Below are 17,224 nucleotides of genomic sequence, written 5' to 3'. Positions count from 1 at the left end.
ATTGAAGGGCTATATTTAATTTAACTTAATGAAGGTTTAATTTACTACATCAAATGATAAGGAACTCATTTGGAAAATGGCTTTCAAACAGGAGGGAAGTTGTGGACCAAACACGCTATTTAAAATAGTGGCAAAAAATTAAGCATTTGCACTCTTTCAACTGGCTTCTGACGTTTATTCTTACAATCTGTGGAACTGGTATTGTTCTTTAAGAACCTAAACTCTGCTAACCGGGGGGGGGGTCCATATACTGATATCTAATTAACACAATCAGTACAATTTAAGTGAGGTCACAGAAGGTAGTTGAGGCCAGTTCATTGGCTCTACTTAAGAGGGAGTTAGATGTGGTCCTTGTGGCTAAAGGGATCAGGGGGTATAGAGAGAAGGCAGGTACAGGATACTGAGTTGGATGATCAGCCATGATCATATTGAATGGCAGTGCAGGCTCGAAGGGCCGAATGGCCTACTCCTGCACCTATTTTCTATGTTTGCTATTAATGGTGGAGCATTGATCTAAAAACTACAGAACATGCCCTCAAAGATCTGGGTAGATATATTCTTATAGATTGGTAGAAATGTTATATTGTTTATCTTGTTCTATACCTCTCCAGAAAGGATTATATTTGATTGGAAATTGAGATCTGTACTTCACAGATGAAATAAAATAAATGTTTTTAGCCTGGAGGTATAGTGAAATGACATTTGTTATACCATGTATCATACGATGAATGCTCCATCTGATCAAGTGCTTACCAGAAATTAGGCATGGTTCCTATATCGTGCTACAATCCTTGAAAAATATTAAGATCTGAGATGATCAGATTAACTGTGCACCAATTTGATCAATTAGTCATTTCTTGAACTATTTTGCGCCTTTATAGAGTTTTGTTCCAGAATGCGATTACAGGGGCCTGATCCTAGACAGTTTGGCCAATGATGACACATATGCAAAAGCAATAGATTTGTATAAAACATGGAGAAACAAATGTAATTATTGCAACGACTTATCTGTATTTATTACATAAAATATATTGTTTTAGTGTTGGATTTTTTTTTTAAACTCCACTTTCTCTGAGGTTTGTAGTAGACAACCATAAATTGCAAAAAGGATGCTGATGTTTAGCTAATACTTGGAGCTCATTTTGATGGTTCGGCTTAAATATGCCTCGGATTACTCTGAATAATCGTTATCTTAAATCTTTTATAATCACCTGTTATTGAAATTTATTAATGTCTGTCAAAAATATATTTTAAAATTATGCTCAAGTTTCTTTCCTTTTTGTTATGTTGTTTGCCACAACTGATATGGACCTGTATGTATCAAAACATTTGCTCTGGGATAAATTGAAAACAACAGAGCTGGGTATTTGTGGAGCTTTGATTATTTTACACAATGGTGACAGAGGAGAGAGCAGTTATAAAGAAACGTCCAACATGGGATACAAATGCTCTTTCAATCCAGAAACATGAATGATTGAACACAAAAAAAATATGACCATTTTTACTTCAGTACAAATTTTGAGTTTATTATATTGCTATGTGAACATGAGATACAGGGAATTATGTTGTTGAGAAATATGATAACATACCAAAATAACATGCACGTTTTATTGAGAATTTTAGAACCAGATGTGGATCTATTTGAAAGGACATTCTGTTACTATTTTATGAAACCTGTATATGTTCATTAGGATTAGTTTGATTTCAGAATGATTCTTAATTTCAAAGATATATGCTTTATTTTTAGACTAAAAATAAGATGGATTTAAGTTTAGGTATTTTAAATGATACTAGATTATGCAGGTTTTTCGCAATTCTCTTCACTGTATGCAAAAGGGTTGTTTAGAAATGATTAAAAACTTGGTAATTAATATGTTTAGTTTATCAATTAGCATTTCTCATTTTAATTTTATTTTTTCTTCTCTCCTCCCCAACTTCTCACCAGTATCGCCGCCAGCAAGACCCACTACTCCACACAATACAAGTATGATTGTGCCACCACCGCGTCCTACTTCCAGACCAAAGCTTTCAGCGACAAAATTGGGTGGAATTAATGAAATAGTAAGGTTCTTTTTATCATATCATAAATCATCCTTGCATTGTTCATGCACTAATTTTCTAAATAGAGTATTGAAGTAATTTGTAAAAGTTACTGCAGATGGTTTTATATTCATTCTTGAGTACCGAGACAAATATTTCATGGTCAAAGTTTTCAGACTTATTACATGTTTCAGATATTTGAGACGGGGAAAAATAAATAATAATAGACATTCCAATTTCTCCTTCATTCAATAAGGTTGATGGGCTTTACAATTACCCCTGATCTGGGAGATCCAGTGTGGAGTTGTTGAGTATGTCAGAGAGAACACGTTAAACATGCTGTGTCAAATGGCCTCCTTTCGTGTTTTATGTTTAGGATTGTTATTGTTACATACAGGTACAGTGAAAAGCTTTATTTTGCATGTTATCCAAACATATCAGATAATATTATAAGAAGTACATTCCAGTTAAACAGAAGTACAATAGGTAAGGCAAAGGGGAAGATGTAGAGTACAGAATATAGTTCTCAACATAACAGCTCACCAATTGTATAGACAAAGTCCAATGACTGCAATAGGGTAGAGGTGAATCGGACAGTACTCGTTCTTACAGTGGCTTGCAAAAGTTTTCATACCCCTTGAACTTTTCCACATTTTGTCGCGTTACAACCACAAACGTAAATGTATTTTATTGGGATTTTATGTGATAGACCAACACAAAGTGGTGCATAATTGTGAAGTGGAAGGAAAATGATACATGGTTTTCAATTTTTTTTACAAATAAAAAACTGAAAAGTGTGGCGTGCGAAAGTATTCAGCCCCCCTGAGTCAATACTTTGTAGAACCACCTTTCGCTGCAATTACAGCTGCAAGTCTTTTTGGGTATGTCTCTACCAGCTTTGCACATCTAGAGACTGAAATTTTTGCCCATTCTTCTTTGCAAAATAGCTCAAGCTCAGTCAGATTGGATGGAGAGCGTCTGTGAACAGCAATTTTCAAGTCTTGCCAGATATTCTCAATTGGATTTAGGTCTGGACTTTGACTGGGCCATTCTAACACATGAATATGCTTTGATCTAAACCATTCCATTGTAGCTCTGGCTGTATGTTTAGGGTCGTTGTCCTGCTGGAAGGTGAACCTCCGCCCCAGTCTCAAGTCTTTTGCAGACTCTAACAGGTTTTCTTCCAAAATTGCCCTGTATTTGGCTCCATCCATCTTCCCATCAACTCTGACCAGCTTCCCTGTCCCTGCTGAAGAAAAGCATCCCCACAGCATGATGCTGCCACCACCATGTTTCACAATGGGGATGGTGTGTTCAGGGTGATGTGCAGTGTTAGTTTTCCGCCACACATAGCGTTTTGCATTTAGGCCAAAAACTTCAATTTTGGTCTCATCTGACCAGAGCACCTTCCTCCACATGTTTGCTGTGTCCCCCACGTGGCTTGTGGCAAACTGCAAACGGGACTTCTTATGGCTTTTTTTCAACAATGGCTTTCTTCTTGCCACTCTTCCATAAAGGCCCGATTTGTGGAGTGCACGACTAATAGTTGTCCTGTGGACAGATTCTCCCACCTGAGCTGTGGATCTCTGCAGCTCCTCCAGAGTTACCATGGGCCTCTTGGCTGCTTCTCTGATCAATGCTCTCCTTGCCCGGCCTGTCAGTTTAGGTGGACGGCCATGTCTTGGTAGGTTTGCAGTTGTGCCATACTCTTTCCATTTTCGGATGATGGATTGAACAGTGCTCCGTGAGATGTTCAAAACTTGGGATTTTTTTTATAACCTAACCCTGCATTAAACTTCTCCACAACTTTATCCCTGACCTGTCTGGTGTATTCCTTGGGCTTCATGATGCTGTTTGTTCACTAATGTTCTCTAACAAACCTCTGAGGCCTTCACAGAACAGCTGTATTTATACTGAGATTAGATTACACACAAGTGGACTCTATTTACTAATTAGGTGACTTCTGAAGGCAATTGGTTGCACTGGGTTTTATTTAGGGGTATCAGAGTAAAGGGGGCTGAATACTTTTGCACGCCACACTTTTCAGTTTTTTATTTGTAAAAACATTTGAAAACCATGCAAAATGTGGAAAAGTTCAAGGGGTATGAATACTTTTGCAAGCCACTGTATGGAAGCACCATTCGGAAGCCTGAAAACAGAGGGGAAGATGCTGTTCCTGGGCCCCATGATGTTCGCTTTCAAGCTTCTGTATCTTCTGCCTGATGAGAGCGGGGATAAGAAGAAATGACAGGGGTTAGATTTTCAAGCTTCTGGATCTTCTGTCCAACAGGAGCGGGAAGAAGAAAGAATCACAAGTCTTTGATTATATTGGCTGCTTTTCCAAGACAGCGTGAAGTGTACGTGGAGTCAACGGTGGGGAGTCTGGTCTGTGTTGAGGTCGCTACTTCCACAACTCTGCAATCTGTGAGACATGATTTCCCATGCACAATGCCATGCTAACTATCCATAATCAGTCCATGCCTATCTAAATGCTGGTAGATCCTATCCCTAAGAATTCCCTCCAACAACTTTCCCACTGATATCAGACTCATTGGCCTGTAGTTTCCTGGTTTATTCTTGCTGCCCACTTGAACTAACAGTATAGGGCACTTTCCCAAAAAGTGGTGAGTCAGGTGGCCAGTGTGGTGAAGAAGGCGTTTGATAGGGTAAACTGGGTAAGCCATGGAGATAAGCTGTAAAGAAGGTTTATCTGGTCAGTGAGTAAATGAAAGCAGTTAGAGGGTGAGAACGTGGTAATTGTAAAATGCAGAGCAGGAAAACAAGCCCAACGGGTCAGGCTGGACAGTGCCCCACTCCCAGAGAGAGAGAGAGCAAAGGAAAACATACCAAAACCTGAGGTAATAATACTGATGGGTGGCTGATAGAGAATGAGAAATCAAGTTACTCAAATGCAGTAATTAAATCATCTTTCGCTCTTCATTAGTACGAAAAGAAAACGTCACATAATTGTTAGCAAGGTAGGAAAATGTGGATGCTATGAGTACAATTTGACAGTCATGTTTACTTCCTGGAGTTCTGCCAAAGGTTCAGAAGAAGCCTATTGTACTTCTTTAGGATTTGATCAAGGAATGTTAGGCCCTAAAATCATAAAATGCTATAAATACTCAGCAAATCATCAGCATTCGTGGGGGAAAGAAACAGAGTTGGTTTCATGTTCTTGACATATCTATTCTAATGAAAAGCCACTGATCTGAAAATTAACTTTGTCATTCTATACAGATGTTGTAAAGAAGTGTTATCAACAAACTGTGACTTTACTTCTTTTATTCATACTGTGGCATTACAGAGAGCACTAGCTGTACGTGGTCTGTTGGAATGTCGCAAATCGCGGTAAATTTAGCCAATAAACATATCGGGTCCCGAACAGATTCATCCGCAGCGTAGACGAAGAAGTCTGACCGAGCCAGGGCATCGGGACCAGTCGGGTTAAGGAGCAGAGAAGCTTGGACGGCAGGAGTAGCGGCGGGATGAGCGATTGTGACATAGTGGTCGAAGTCACGTCTAAAGACATCCCATCGATGGGCAATGTCTTGCCGCAAACCCGATGTGCTCGTTTTCGATGCATACATTGCCCACGCCAACCAATAGTTTACACTAGGCCCACCTGCCTGCTTTTGGCCCATATATATCTAAACCTATCCTATCCATGTATCTGTCTAATATTTCTTAAATGTAGTGACAGTACCTGATATGGTATATTGTGTATATATAGTTGGAGAGCTGTGACCTGTAAGATTTTAGACCAATTGCTGGAAGGCATGTTTAGCTCATTTTTGACCATGGAAGATAGGATAATAATATTTAGTAGGCACTTAGACTGGCAGACAGTCATGCAAGGAACAGAGTGAAATGGACTAAGGCAAATTGGAATAGTTGGAGTGGCATCATGGTCAGAACCAAACGCATTATTGTAGCACTCTCATAACTGACCACTCGTATAATCTGTCAAAATACATTTAAGCCTTATCGCATCCTTCATGCACAATATTTCCCCAATGCATGATATTTAGTCTCCTCGTTATGTATTGGTGGAAATTATAGATAATTTCTGTTGTACATTTCTACAGTTCACTAATAACATTAGGGAAAATTTTGTCTGTAAGCGTGTGTCAGATTTAAATTGCTACCATCATCAGCATAAATAAAATGAAAAATGTCAGGATGAAAAGGATAAGGGGATCTGCTGTATTCAAATGAAACAGATGCTGAAATGAAAATTGACTTTTGAGAGCAATTGAAAATCATTTAAACTGGGATAGAGTATGTATGAATGTGGAGTGGCAACTGGTTAGCAGTAAATGCATCTAGATTAGCAGGTGGACACAAGAATTTCATAGATGCTGGAATCTTGTGCAAGTGTGCTGAAAGAACAGCGGGTCAGGCAGCATCAGGGGAGCGAATTGTCAGGTGATGTTTCGGGTCGGAATCCTTTTGATTTCTCCCGCTTTCAGCAAATCAAAGGTGTAGCCATAGGTTCTTGTTCCAAACCTACTCCTACACTCCTCCTCAAATCCTTCTTCTCCACTTCAATGGCTTGTCAATGTTACCACTGGCCACCATCTTCCACCCTATCCACAAATTCACCTGGACTATTTCTGCCAATCACTTGTCCACGAATGGATCCCATTATAGAAACATAGAAAATTAGGTGCAGGAGTAGGCCATTCGGCCCTTCGAGCCTGCACCGCCATTCAATATGATCATGGCTGATCATCCAACTCGGTATCCCGTACCTGCCTTCTCGCCATACCCTCTGATCCCCTTAGCCACAAGGGCCACATCTAACTCCCTCTTAAATATAGCCAATGAACTGGCCTCGACTACCCTATGCGGCAGAGAGTTCCAGAGATTCACCACTCTCTGTGTGAAAAAAGTTCTTCTCATCTCGGTTTTAAAGGATTTCCCCCTTATCCTTAAGCTGTGACCCCTTGTCCTGGACTTCCCCAACATCGGGAGCAATCTTCCTGCATCTAGCCTGTCCAACCCCTTAAGAATTTTGTAATCTTCCTGACTGAACAAATTCCAGGTCTGGCATCCTTTCTGTTGCCGCTTTATACCTTCAGCTTTCAAGTCAAGTCAAGAGAATTTATTGTCATGTGTCCCAGATAGGACAATGAAATTCTTGCTTGCTGCAGCACAACAAAATATTGTAGGCATTAATACAGATCAGATCAGATCAGATCAGTGTGACCATATACCATAGAATATATATATATATATATACACACAGAAATAAACAGATAAAGTGCAATAAGCTGTTATAGTTCAGAGTTTGTTTGAAGTTGTGTTTAATATCTGATGGCTGTGAGGAAGAAGCTGTTCCTGAACCTGGATGTTGCAGATTTCAGGCTCCTGTTTCTACCTAATGGCAGCGGAGAAATGAGTGTGTGGCCAGGATGGTGTGGGTCCTTGATGATGCTGGCAGCCTTTTTGAGGCAGCGCCTGCGATAGATCCCGTTGATGGTAGGGAGGTCAGTGCCGATGATGGACTGGGCAGTGTTTACAACTTTTTGCAGCCTTTTCCGCTCCTGGACGCTCAGGTTCCCGTACCAAGCCACAATGCAACCGGTCAGCATACTCTCTACTGTGCACCTGTAGAAGTTAGAGAGAGTCCTTCTTGACATACCGACTCTCTGTAATCGTCTCAGGAAGTAGAGGCGCTGATGTGCTTTCTTTATGATTGCATCAGTGTTCTGGGACCAGGAGAGATCTTCGGAAATATGCACACACAGGAATTTGAAGTTCTTGACCTTTTCCACCATCCCGTTTATATCATTGATATAAACGGGACTGTGGGTCCCCATCCTACCCCTTCCAAAGTCCACAATCGGTTCCTTGGTTTTGCTGGTGTTGAGAGCCAGGTTATTGTGCTAGCACCATTTGGTCAATAGGTCAATCTCAACTTCTACACTCTGACTCATCCCCATCAGTGATATGTCCCACAACAGTGGTGTCATCGGCGAATTTGATGATGGAGTTCGCGCTATGTCCGGCTACACAGTCATGAGTATAGAGTGAGTGCAGCAGGGGGCTGAGGGGATCTGATTCTTTTTATTCCTATTTTTTTCCCTCTTCTGTCTTCGCATCATAACTCCATCCTTCCTCTCCCCCACTTGGCTCTGTATGGCTGTCATCCTTCACCCCCTCCCTGATCCTTCAATCGTCTACTGCTTCTGTCTCACCACTCCCCATCTCCGCAGATTCCTGATACAGAGGTTTAATCCAAAATGTCAACCGTTCCTCTTTATCCACAGAAGCTGTTCAACCTGTTGATTGTTTGTTGTCCATGGTCAGTTTTTTTAATTAAACTCTGACACATTGTGGAATATTCAAAGGTTGTTAATAATATAACTATCCTTTACTATAACTAACCTTTAAGATTATTGCATTTGTACAGTTAAGAAGACAGCACAGATGGCAAATTTCTATCTTTTTCACAATCATTTGAGAAAGCTGCTAATTTGTACTTGGCTGAATAAGTGAGTTCGGTATTCCGACTGTGCATGCCCAGGTCATAGGTCACTAACTATAAAACAGTATTGGCAATGGTGGTGCTGCATTGTGTGGTGCAAAGATACTAGAGCCTTCTATTATCTTTGGTGCGCAGGCTTGCATTTTGTCCGTGGTGGTCGGGGTCAGCTCTCCGTCGATGCGGGTGCTGTTGAACCGTCCCCCTCCCCGGTGTCCGGGGTGGCACTGGGCTGGCGGGACGTCCCCAGACTTGCAGCTGCTGGCTCCATCTCGGCTCTGCCTGTCCCGCTGGGTTGGTCCCGGCAGCCCTCCACCTCCACCCCCCTCAGTTCGACATCGAGATCCTGCTGAAGATGGGCGACTCGGAGCCGCCTGCTGCTGGCGTAGGTGAGCTAGGGTTGGCGCTTCTCCGTGCTGGGCCTGCAGGCGGGTGTCCCGGCTGCAGGCCCAGTGCCGGCTGGCCCCTGGGCGGGGATGGGACACCTGAGTGGGAGGGGAACGGGGACCAGGGACGGTCCTGTGGCGGTTTGGCAACGCTTGCGGTGTGTGTGTGTGTATGTCCCGCCTGGTCTCCCATTGAAAAGAGACAAAAAATCGGACACAAACTATACTCACTGAATCTACAGCACTTTGTTTGATTTTAATTTATAACGTTGCTTATTCTTTTGTTTCTTTTTCAGTCCAGATCATTCAGTCCTACTTCTTTGTCCACGACCAGTCCACCACCTATAGCCCCACTGGCACGTGCTGAAAGTACATCCTCAATTGGGTCCTCGGCTTCTCTAAGTACAACAACCACACCAACAGTTGGTAGGTCCATAGTGGAAGTCATTTATAGCTGTTAGTATTATGTAATTCAACAACCAAACTGGACCTCATGGATTATTGTTGCTTTACTTGCTTTGAAGGTTGCCAGCGATTGACAAGTTCAATCTCACTTTCTCGTGGGAGTGATATAAATAAAATATCGGTGCCCTGCAGAACACTGATTTATCCTCCAATCCAAACAGCCAGAATTATGCCCCAATCTATTTGTACACTGTGAATGACTCAATTGTAATCATGTAATGTCTTTCCGCTGACTAGTTAGTACACAACAAAAGCTTTTAACTGTACCTCGGTGCACGTGACAATAAACTAAACTAAACTATACGTGGAAAAGGACATCCTTCAAGTTCACACGAGGTTCTCATGCTGGGGACCTGGCGTGAACCCCATACCCTCTTTGTTGCTATGCAATGACAAGACGTGGCATTATTCACTGCTGGTTTTATGCCAGGATGCCAGCAGAGCAATGCTGTCAATAACATGTCTCTCTATGTATAATTGTACAATGGCTCATTTTAGAGCTGATTTTGTTACTGCTCTAATTCTTGGAAAAGCATCCCACATGCTGTGAGAAACCAGTACAGGGACAGAAAATCACTGTTTAATTTGTGGAGCTACTCAGACCATGAATAAAAATTGGTTTACTTATGAGGATTGTAGGTGAAAGCAAGAGAGAGGGACAGTAAACTAAACTAAACTGAAACGGAGAGAGGGGGAGAAAGATTGACTGACTGGATGATTGAATCTGTTATTAGCACAATAGTCAAAAGGCGGAGGTGTCATGTTGCTTTGTGTGCAATCTTGGGTTTCATCACTGAATTTCAATGGGGCAAATTCGTTGTTTTGAGATTAACAAGAGAAAATGCCAAAAATACTCAGCAGGAAGGTTGTATCTGAATGAATGAATGAATAAGTTTATTGGCCAAGTATTCACATACAAGGAATTTGCCTTGGTGCTCTGTCTACAAGTGACAACATGACATACTGTGACAGTTAGGAATGACACATAAAACATTAAACATTAATAATAAAACATTATAGTTTAAAGATGTGAATTAAATAAAATCCGTGGAGGGGGAAACGTAACATTTCAGATCAAATGATCCTTCACGAGAATTGGAAAATGTTCACAATATTTTTTACAATTGCACTTTAAGATTAGATGGCGATTGTTTCAGTTCTGTGCTGAAAGCCATGAATTTTTGGAAATCATAAACAATGTCCCTTATATATTGGGGTTTGTTGCATTGGTTTTGGTTTAATTTTATCATGTGTACCCAGATAGTCTTAACAAATCAATTAGATTCATGCAAGCTGGGAAGTAAAATGGCTGAGAAAATCTTGAGTTCTGAGGAAACGTTCCTGACCTGAAAAGGTTTAACTGGTTTAACTTTCCACAGATGTTACATGCTTGATTGGTTAAGTTCTTCCAGCATTTCTGTTTTTATAAGAGAAATATTCGTTTTTACTGAACAATAGCTGCAAGAGGTCATAATGTTGCATCTCAGAATATATTAACTTAAACATGGTTTAAGGACCATTCTATCCCTTGAGCCTGCTCCACCATTTAATAAGATTATAACTAATACGTCTGTAATCTCAGCACAGGAACAATGTCTGTGCCAAACATGATGCCAAATTAATCTATTCCCTGGTGCCAACAAATGGTCCATACCCCTCCATTCCCTTCATATTCAAGCGCCTATGTGAAATGCCACTGTTGTATCTGCTTCCACTACCACCTCTGGCAGCACATTCCTACCACTCTTCATGTAAAAACAAATGTACCCTACATATCCCTTTTGACTTTCCTTTTACCTTAAAGCCATAACTTCTAGTAATTTGATATTTCCATCCGGGGGAAAAACATTGCTGTCAACACGGTCTATTATAATTTCCTTTAATAATTTCCCAAAGTTCTATTGGGTTTCCCTTGAGCCTTTGATGTCCCAGAGAAAACAATCCAATTTTATGCAACTTATTCTTATAGTTAATACTGCTTAATCTTTATAGCATCCTGGTAAACCTCTCGCGGACCCTCTCCAATGCCTAAAGGGCCTGTCCCACTGTACGAACTAATTCAAGAGTTCTCCCGAGTTTCCCCGATTCGAACTCTGAGAATTACGGTAATAACCGCTCGTAGGTAGTCGGAACTCTCGTGGACATTTTTCAACATGTTGAAAAATCTTCACGAGTCTTCACGAGCTCACCACGTTTGCCGAGTACCTGCCGTTAGCGTTACGAGCCCCTAAGAGACGTCCCGAGCTCCGACGTACCGCTACTTACATTCTACGTGCTTACTACGAGTTTGATTTTTTTTAAACTCGGGAGAGGTCTTGAATTACCTCGTACAGTGGGACAGGCCCTTAACCCTTCCTGTAATGGGGCAACCAAGACTGCACAAAATAATCCAAATGTTGCCTAACAAAACTACTATAAACCTGCAATATGATTTCCTGACTCTTATACTAAATGCTTTGGCCAATGAAGGTAAGCACACCACACCACTTCTCACTCTATCTACTTGTGTTGCTACTTTCAGGGAGCTATGGACTTGGTGTCCCAAGTTCCCTCTGTACACCAATGCTGCTACAGGTCTGCCATTAACTGTATACTTTTTCTTTACGCTTGATCTCCCAAAGTGTGGCATTTTACACTGAATTAAACTCCATCTGCCATTTCTTCTCTCATATCTGTACCTGAACTATATCCTGTCATATCTTTTGACACACGTCTTAACTATTCATAATTTTTGTGTTGTCAGCAAACCTAGCCACAAAATAGCCACCCAATCACCAATTCCATCCATGGTAATTTACATATATTACAAATATCACTCTTGCAAAGGTTACAGGTTGAGTAAAGAAAATTCATTTTATCTCTGTCTTAAAAGAAAGGCACTATAATTTTTGAACTGTGGAGCTCTTGGTCCAGTTTCTCCTCCTGTTTGTGTACTGGACATTTCTTTCACATTGTTGGATGGATCCTTCTGTTCTAACTTGATGAGTGCAGCTTGGCAAGAGGCATGACTAATTTTGGTGCTGGTCTTTGGCACTACAGCGGGAACGTTTCAATTGTCCTGAGCTGTACTTAGTACTTGTTGATGTTTCTTGGAGCTTGGGAAGTGTTTAAGTTTGCTGACTGTGACGATGAGGGTCTTAGAAAGAAGCGAGATATATCATACATTCGTCCATGTTATTGGCATTCGAGTGCTGGGTTGAGCTAATATGCTGGATCTGAATGTTTTTGTAGACTCCTCCTCCTTCTATACCCTGTTTAATTGTCCAGCAACATTCACAGCAGAATACTTATCTCTATTTAATGCTGCTTTTGCTGTTTAACACACATTGGCAGTTGCACTACAACTTGACAATTCACTTTCAGATGTTTTCCCATACCTTGTGATCTTTTTGCTATGCCCTTCTACAGTTGTTATTGAAGCAGGATTAATTGCCTGGCATGATGGTGTGATAGAGTGAGGGATATGCCAAGTCACAAGTTTACAGATTATGGTCAAATGCAACTCTGCTGCTGGAAGCAGCCCCTTCAGCCCAACTTGCCCATGCCGACCAACATGTCCCAACTTGCCCATGCCGACCAACATGCCCCATCTACACTTCTTCCACCTGCCTGCCTTTGGCCCATATCCTTCTAAACTATAAAGAGTGCAGGAGGATGAGGGGTGATCTTATAGAGGTGTATAAGATGATGACAAGAATGGATAGGGTAAATGCACAGTTTTTTATCCATAGTCGGGGAATCAAGAACTAAGAATCAAGAGGACATTGGTTTAAGGTGAGGGGGTAAAGATTTAATAAGAATCTGATGGGCAGCTTTTTTACACAAAGGCTGATGGGTATATGGAACAAGCTGCCAGAGGGGATAGTTGAGCCAGGTATTATCATAACATAAAAAAAAACTATTGGACAGGTACATGGAAAAGATAGGGTTAGAAGGATATGGCCCAAAAGTAGACAGGTGGGACTATTGTAGATGGGGCATGTTGGTCGGCATGGGTAAGTTGGGCTAAAGGGCCCATTTCCACGCTGTATGACTGGAGTTACAGTTAGAAAATAAGAGGTAGGCTATTCAGGGATGAGACGAGGAGACATTTCATCATTCATTTATTGAGATCATACAAAATAGAGATTGATAGATTTCTGGGTATTAAGGGAATCAAGGAATATGGTGCACATGATAAGCTAGAAGATCAGCCATGAACAACAGCAGTTCAAGAAGTGAGTGCATCACCACTGTCATCATCTTGAGGACAGTTAGAGGGGTCATTACATTCAGACCTCAGCGAGCTTCCCAAATCCTACAGGTGGAAAAGATCTCGTAGGTTCACGGGATTGATCCCTGGGGTGGCGGGACTGTCATATGAGGAAAGATTGAAAAGACCAGGCTTGGATTAATTGGAATTTAGAAGGATGAGGGGGGATCTTATAGAAACATATAAAATTATAAAAGGACTGGACAAGCTAGATGCAGGTAAATTGTTCCCAATGTTGGGCGAGTCCAGAACCAGGGCCCACAGGCTTAGAATAAAGGGGAGGTCATTTAAGACTGAGGTGAGAAAAAACATTTTCACCCAGATAGTTGTGAATTTATAGAATTCCCTGCCACAGAGGGCAGTGGAGGCCAAGTCACTGGATGGATTTAAGAGAGAGATAGAGCTCTAAGGGCTAGTGGAGTCAAGGGATATGGGGGAGAAGGCAGGCACGGGTTATTGATAGGGGACGATCAGCCATGATCACAATGAAAGGTGGTGCTGGCTCGAAGGGCCGAATGGCCTCCTCCTGCACCTATTTTCTATGTTTCTATACAAGACACGACTAATGTGTAGGACCTAGATGTCACAAAATACTTTTGCCTTCAGTTCAGTTGGTATATTTGTATTCTTAGTTTGAACTTTTATTTCACATTTAGCAAACAGGTTTTTGATGTTGTTATGCTTTTTAAAATGAAGACTCTGCATATCAATTTTGATTGTTTGATAGTTTATTTTAATCCATGTAATGAGAAAATAAATGAATGTCATGAAAATTACTGGCATTTTTGCAATATTTATTGCATGTTTGAGGGCTGCAATTACAATATCTGAAAGGATTTAGTTATGTTAATAACAATTACAATTGACTCCAGCAGTGACAACCCATTGGACACTTGAAAACATTTCCAGAAATTGCTTCTTCAAGTTCCTTCTCTACAGTTGCTTTCCTTTATCTTTCCTCAGTCTCAGAGCTTTTACGTATGAATTTTGCAGTTGGAGGTCACGTGTCTGGTAATTTTTTTTATACATGCACTGATTGTTATGCTTATTTAATTTTGCTGTATGCCTTTGCATCATTTATGACACAACAGAATGATATTTGCAAATTATTTTGCAGCATTGCTATAATTCCATGACAGAAAAATGTACTTTGTTTTTCCTGCATGCAAAACAGTTGCAAATATAAACTCATGTTTTTAATACATATTTACAAATAACTCATTCTCTATTGGTATTATTATGAAAGATTAATAGTTGATAGTTCTATTTATATGATCTCATGAAATATTAAGCGTCCATTTGAAGCAGCTTTAACATATTAACACATTAACCTTAAACCACTTCCCCGATATCTGTTATTATTTTAATGCTATTTATGCCTTAAATTTATATTGCACCAATCATGCATTTAGAAGGCTCCAAAGTTGTTCTTTATTCATGAAGTCCTTTTGAATTGGAGTAGCTCCAATGCATAATTATGTTGTCACTATAAGAAGATCAATGGCCACATTGTCATAGAGTTTTACAGAACAGAAACAGGCCTTTTGTCTCACCTTCCATGCCACCAAGATGCCCCATCCAAGGTATCCCATTTGCCTGAATGTGGCCCATCTCTCTCTTAAGCTATCCTACCTATGTATCTATCCAAATGTCTTTCAAACATTGTTATTCTATCTACCTCAACTACTTCCTTGGGCAGCTCATTCCAAAATGTTGCCCCTCAGTTTCCTACTTAATCTTTTCCCTCTCATCTTAAAACGATACCCTATAATTTTTGATACCCCTACCCTGGGGCATTCACCTGGTTACGATACGATAAATCTTTATCCCAGGAGGGAAATTGGTCTGCCAATAATCATAAAATACAACCAGATACAAGAAACATGACATTAAAGTGATGAGTGGAAAGGATTGTAGAAAGGGAAGGAGGAAGAGGAGTTGTAGTTTGATAGCCAGAGGGGGGAAAGGATCTCCTGTGGTTTTCTATACTGCATCTTGGTGGAATCAGTCTGTTGCTGAAGGTATTCCTTAGGTTGACCAGTGTGTCATGGAGGGGGTGAGCAGCATTGTCCAAGATGCTCCTCACCGTCCACCTCCCATGATCCAACTCCGCCTCCAACATGGAGCCAGCCTTCCTGATGAGCTTGTTAATCTGTTGACGTCTGCGGCCTTCGTCCTGCTGCCCCAGCACATGACAGTGAAGAAGGTGACACTGGCCACCACTGATTGGTAGAATTACTGCAGACATTGAAGGATTGGAGCCTTCTCAAAAAGTACAGCCGGCTCTGTCCCTTCTTGTACAGAGCCTCAGCTGGACCAGTCCAATTTACTGTCCAGGTAAACTCCAAGGTACTTCTACTATTTGGTACACTGCACATCCACACCCTTGATGGAGATGGCATAGGGGTGTTCCTCTCCTTCTAAAGTCCACTACTAATTCCTTAGTGTTGTCGGTGTTGAGCTGCCCACAACACTCAACAAAGTTGTTATTATTGTCCCCACCTACCCCCACCCCCGATCAGTCTGAAGAAGGGTTTCGGCCCGAAACGTTGCCTATTTCCTTCGCTCCATAGATGCTGCTGCACCTGCTGAGTTTCTCCAGCTTTTCTGTGTAACCTTCGATTCTCCAGCATCTGCAATTCCCTCTTAAAAACTCAACAAAGTCTATTCCCCTCATGATTTTAAACAACTCAATAAGATCACCCTCAGCCTCTTGTGCGCCAAGGAATAAAGTCCTATTCTGCCCAACTTTTCCCTCAGGACCTCAAGTCCTAGGGATATCCACGTAAACTTAATGACATTTTTCATATGGTCATACAGCATGGAAACAGGCCCTTTTGCCCAACTTATGCATACCAATGCCAGATGCCCCATCTGCATTGGTTCCATGTGCCCATGTAGCAGGCAGCCAAAACTGAACACAATACTCCAAGTACTATTTCATTAACATCATGTACAACGGTAACATATAGAAAAATAAATCCTGATTTGATGGGGGGGCAGCATTCCAAAAGCCTTCCTCACTACCCAACCTGTCTGTGATGCCACCTTCAGGGCATTATGTAACTGTACTCCTAGATCCTTCTGTTCTACAAAACCACCCAGGGCTTTCCATTCACTGTGAAGTTCCTGCCCCAGTTTGACTTCCCAAATGCAATAGCACACACTTATCTAAATTCAACTGCATTAGCCATTTCTCTGTCCACTTGGCCAGTTGATCAAAATCCTGTTGTAAATTTATATAATCAACAGCATTGTCTACGATACTTCTTTTAGTGTCATCTACAAAATTATGTTCATGCATTGTACATTCTTATCCAAATTGCTGAAATAGAAGACAAATAGCAATGGACCAGCGCCGATTTCTGAGGTACATCACTCATCACAGACCTCAAGACCAAAAAAAACCCAACCTCCTTCACCACACTCTGCTTCCTACTATGAAACCAGTCATGTGTCTAATTAGCTAGTTCTCATTGAATCCCATGTGATATAACCTATCAGGGCAGCCCACCCTGTGGAATCTTATCACGGGATTTGCTGAAATCCATCTAGCCCACGCCTATGATTCTGCCCTCATCAGCCCGACTA

General features: G+C 41.2%; 1 protein-coding gene across 7 annotated transcripts in view; it reads left to right on the top strand.

Moving 5' to 3' along the window:
* The window catches only part of fcho2 (FCH and mu domain containing endocytic adaptor 2), a 156,117-nt gene that overhangs the window by 103,608 nt on the left and 35,285 nt on the right, over nt 1-17,224 (top strand). For 4 of the 7 annotated variants that reach the window (XM_055632158.1, XM_055632160.1, XM_055632163.1 and 1 more), the window contains 2 exons: nt 1,946-2,061; nt 9,213-9,342. In XM_055632158.1, coding sequence (XP_055488133.1) covers nt 1,946-2,061; nt 9,213-9,342 — 246 coding nt within the window. Of the gene's footprint in view, nt 1-1,945; nt 2,062-9,212; nt 9,343-14,596; nt 14,645-17,224 lie in introns of all 7 variants that reach the window. The other 3 variants (XM_055632157.1, XM_055632159.1, XM_055632161.1) reach the window with 1 other exon arrangement.

Source organism: Leucoraja erinacea, chromosome 3 (genome assembly GCF_028641065.1).
Source record: "Leucoraja erinacea ecotype New England chromosome 3, Leri_hhj_1, whole genome shotgun sequence".
Taxonomy (NCBI): domain Eukaryota; kingdom Metazoa; phylum Chordata; class Chondrichthyes; order Rajiformes; family Rajidae; genus Leucoraja; species Leucoraja erinaceus.
The sequence above is the reverse complement of the archived record's forward strand: the minus strand, read 5'-3'. Positions and strand labels throughout refer to the sequence as shown.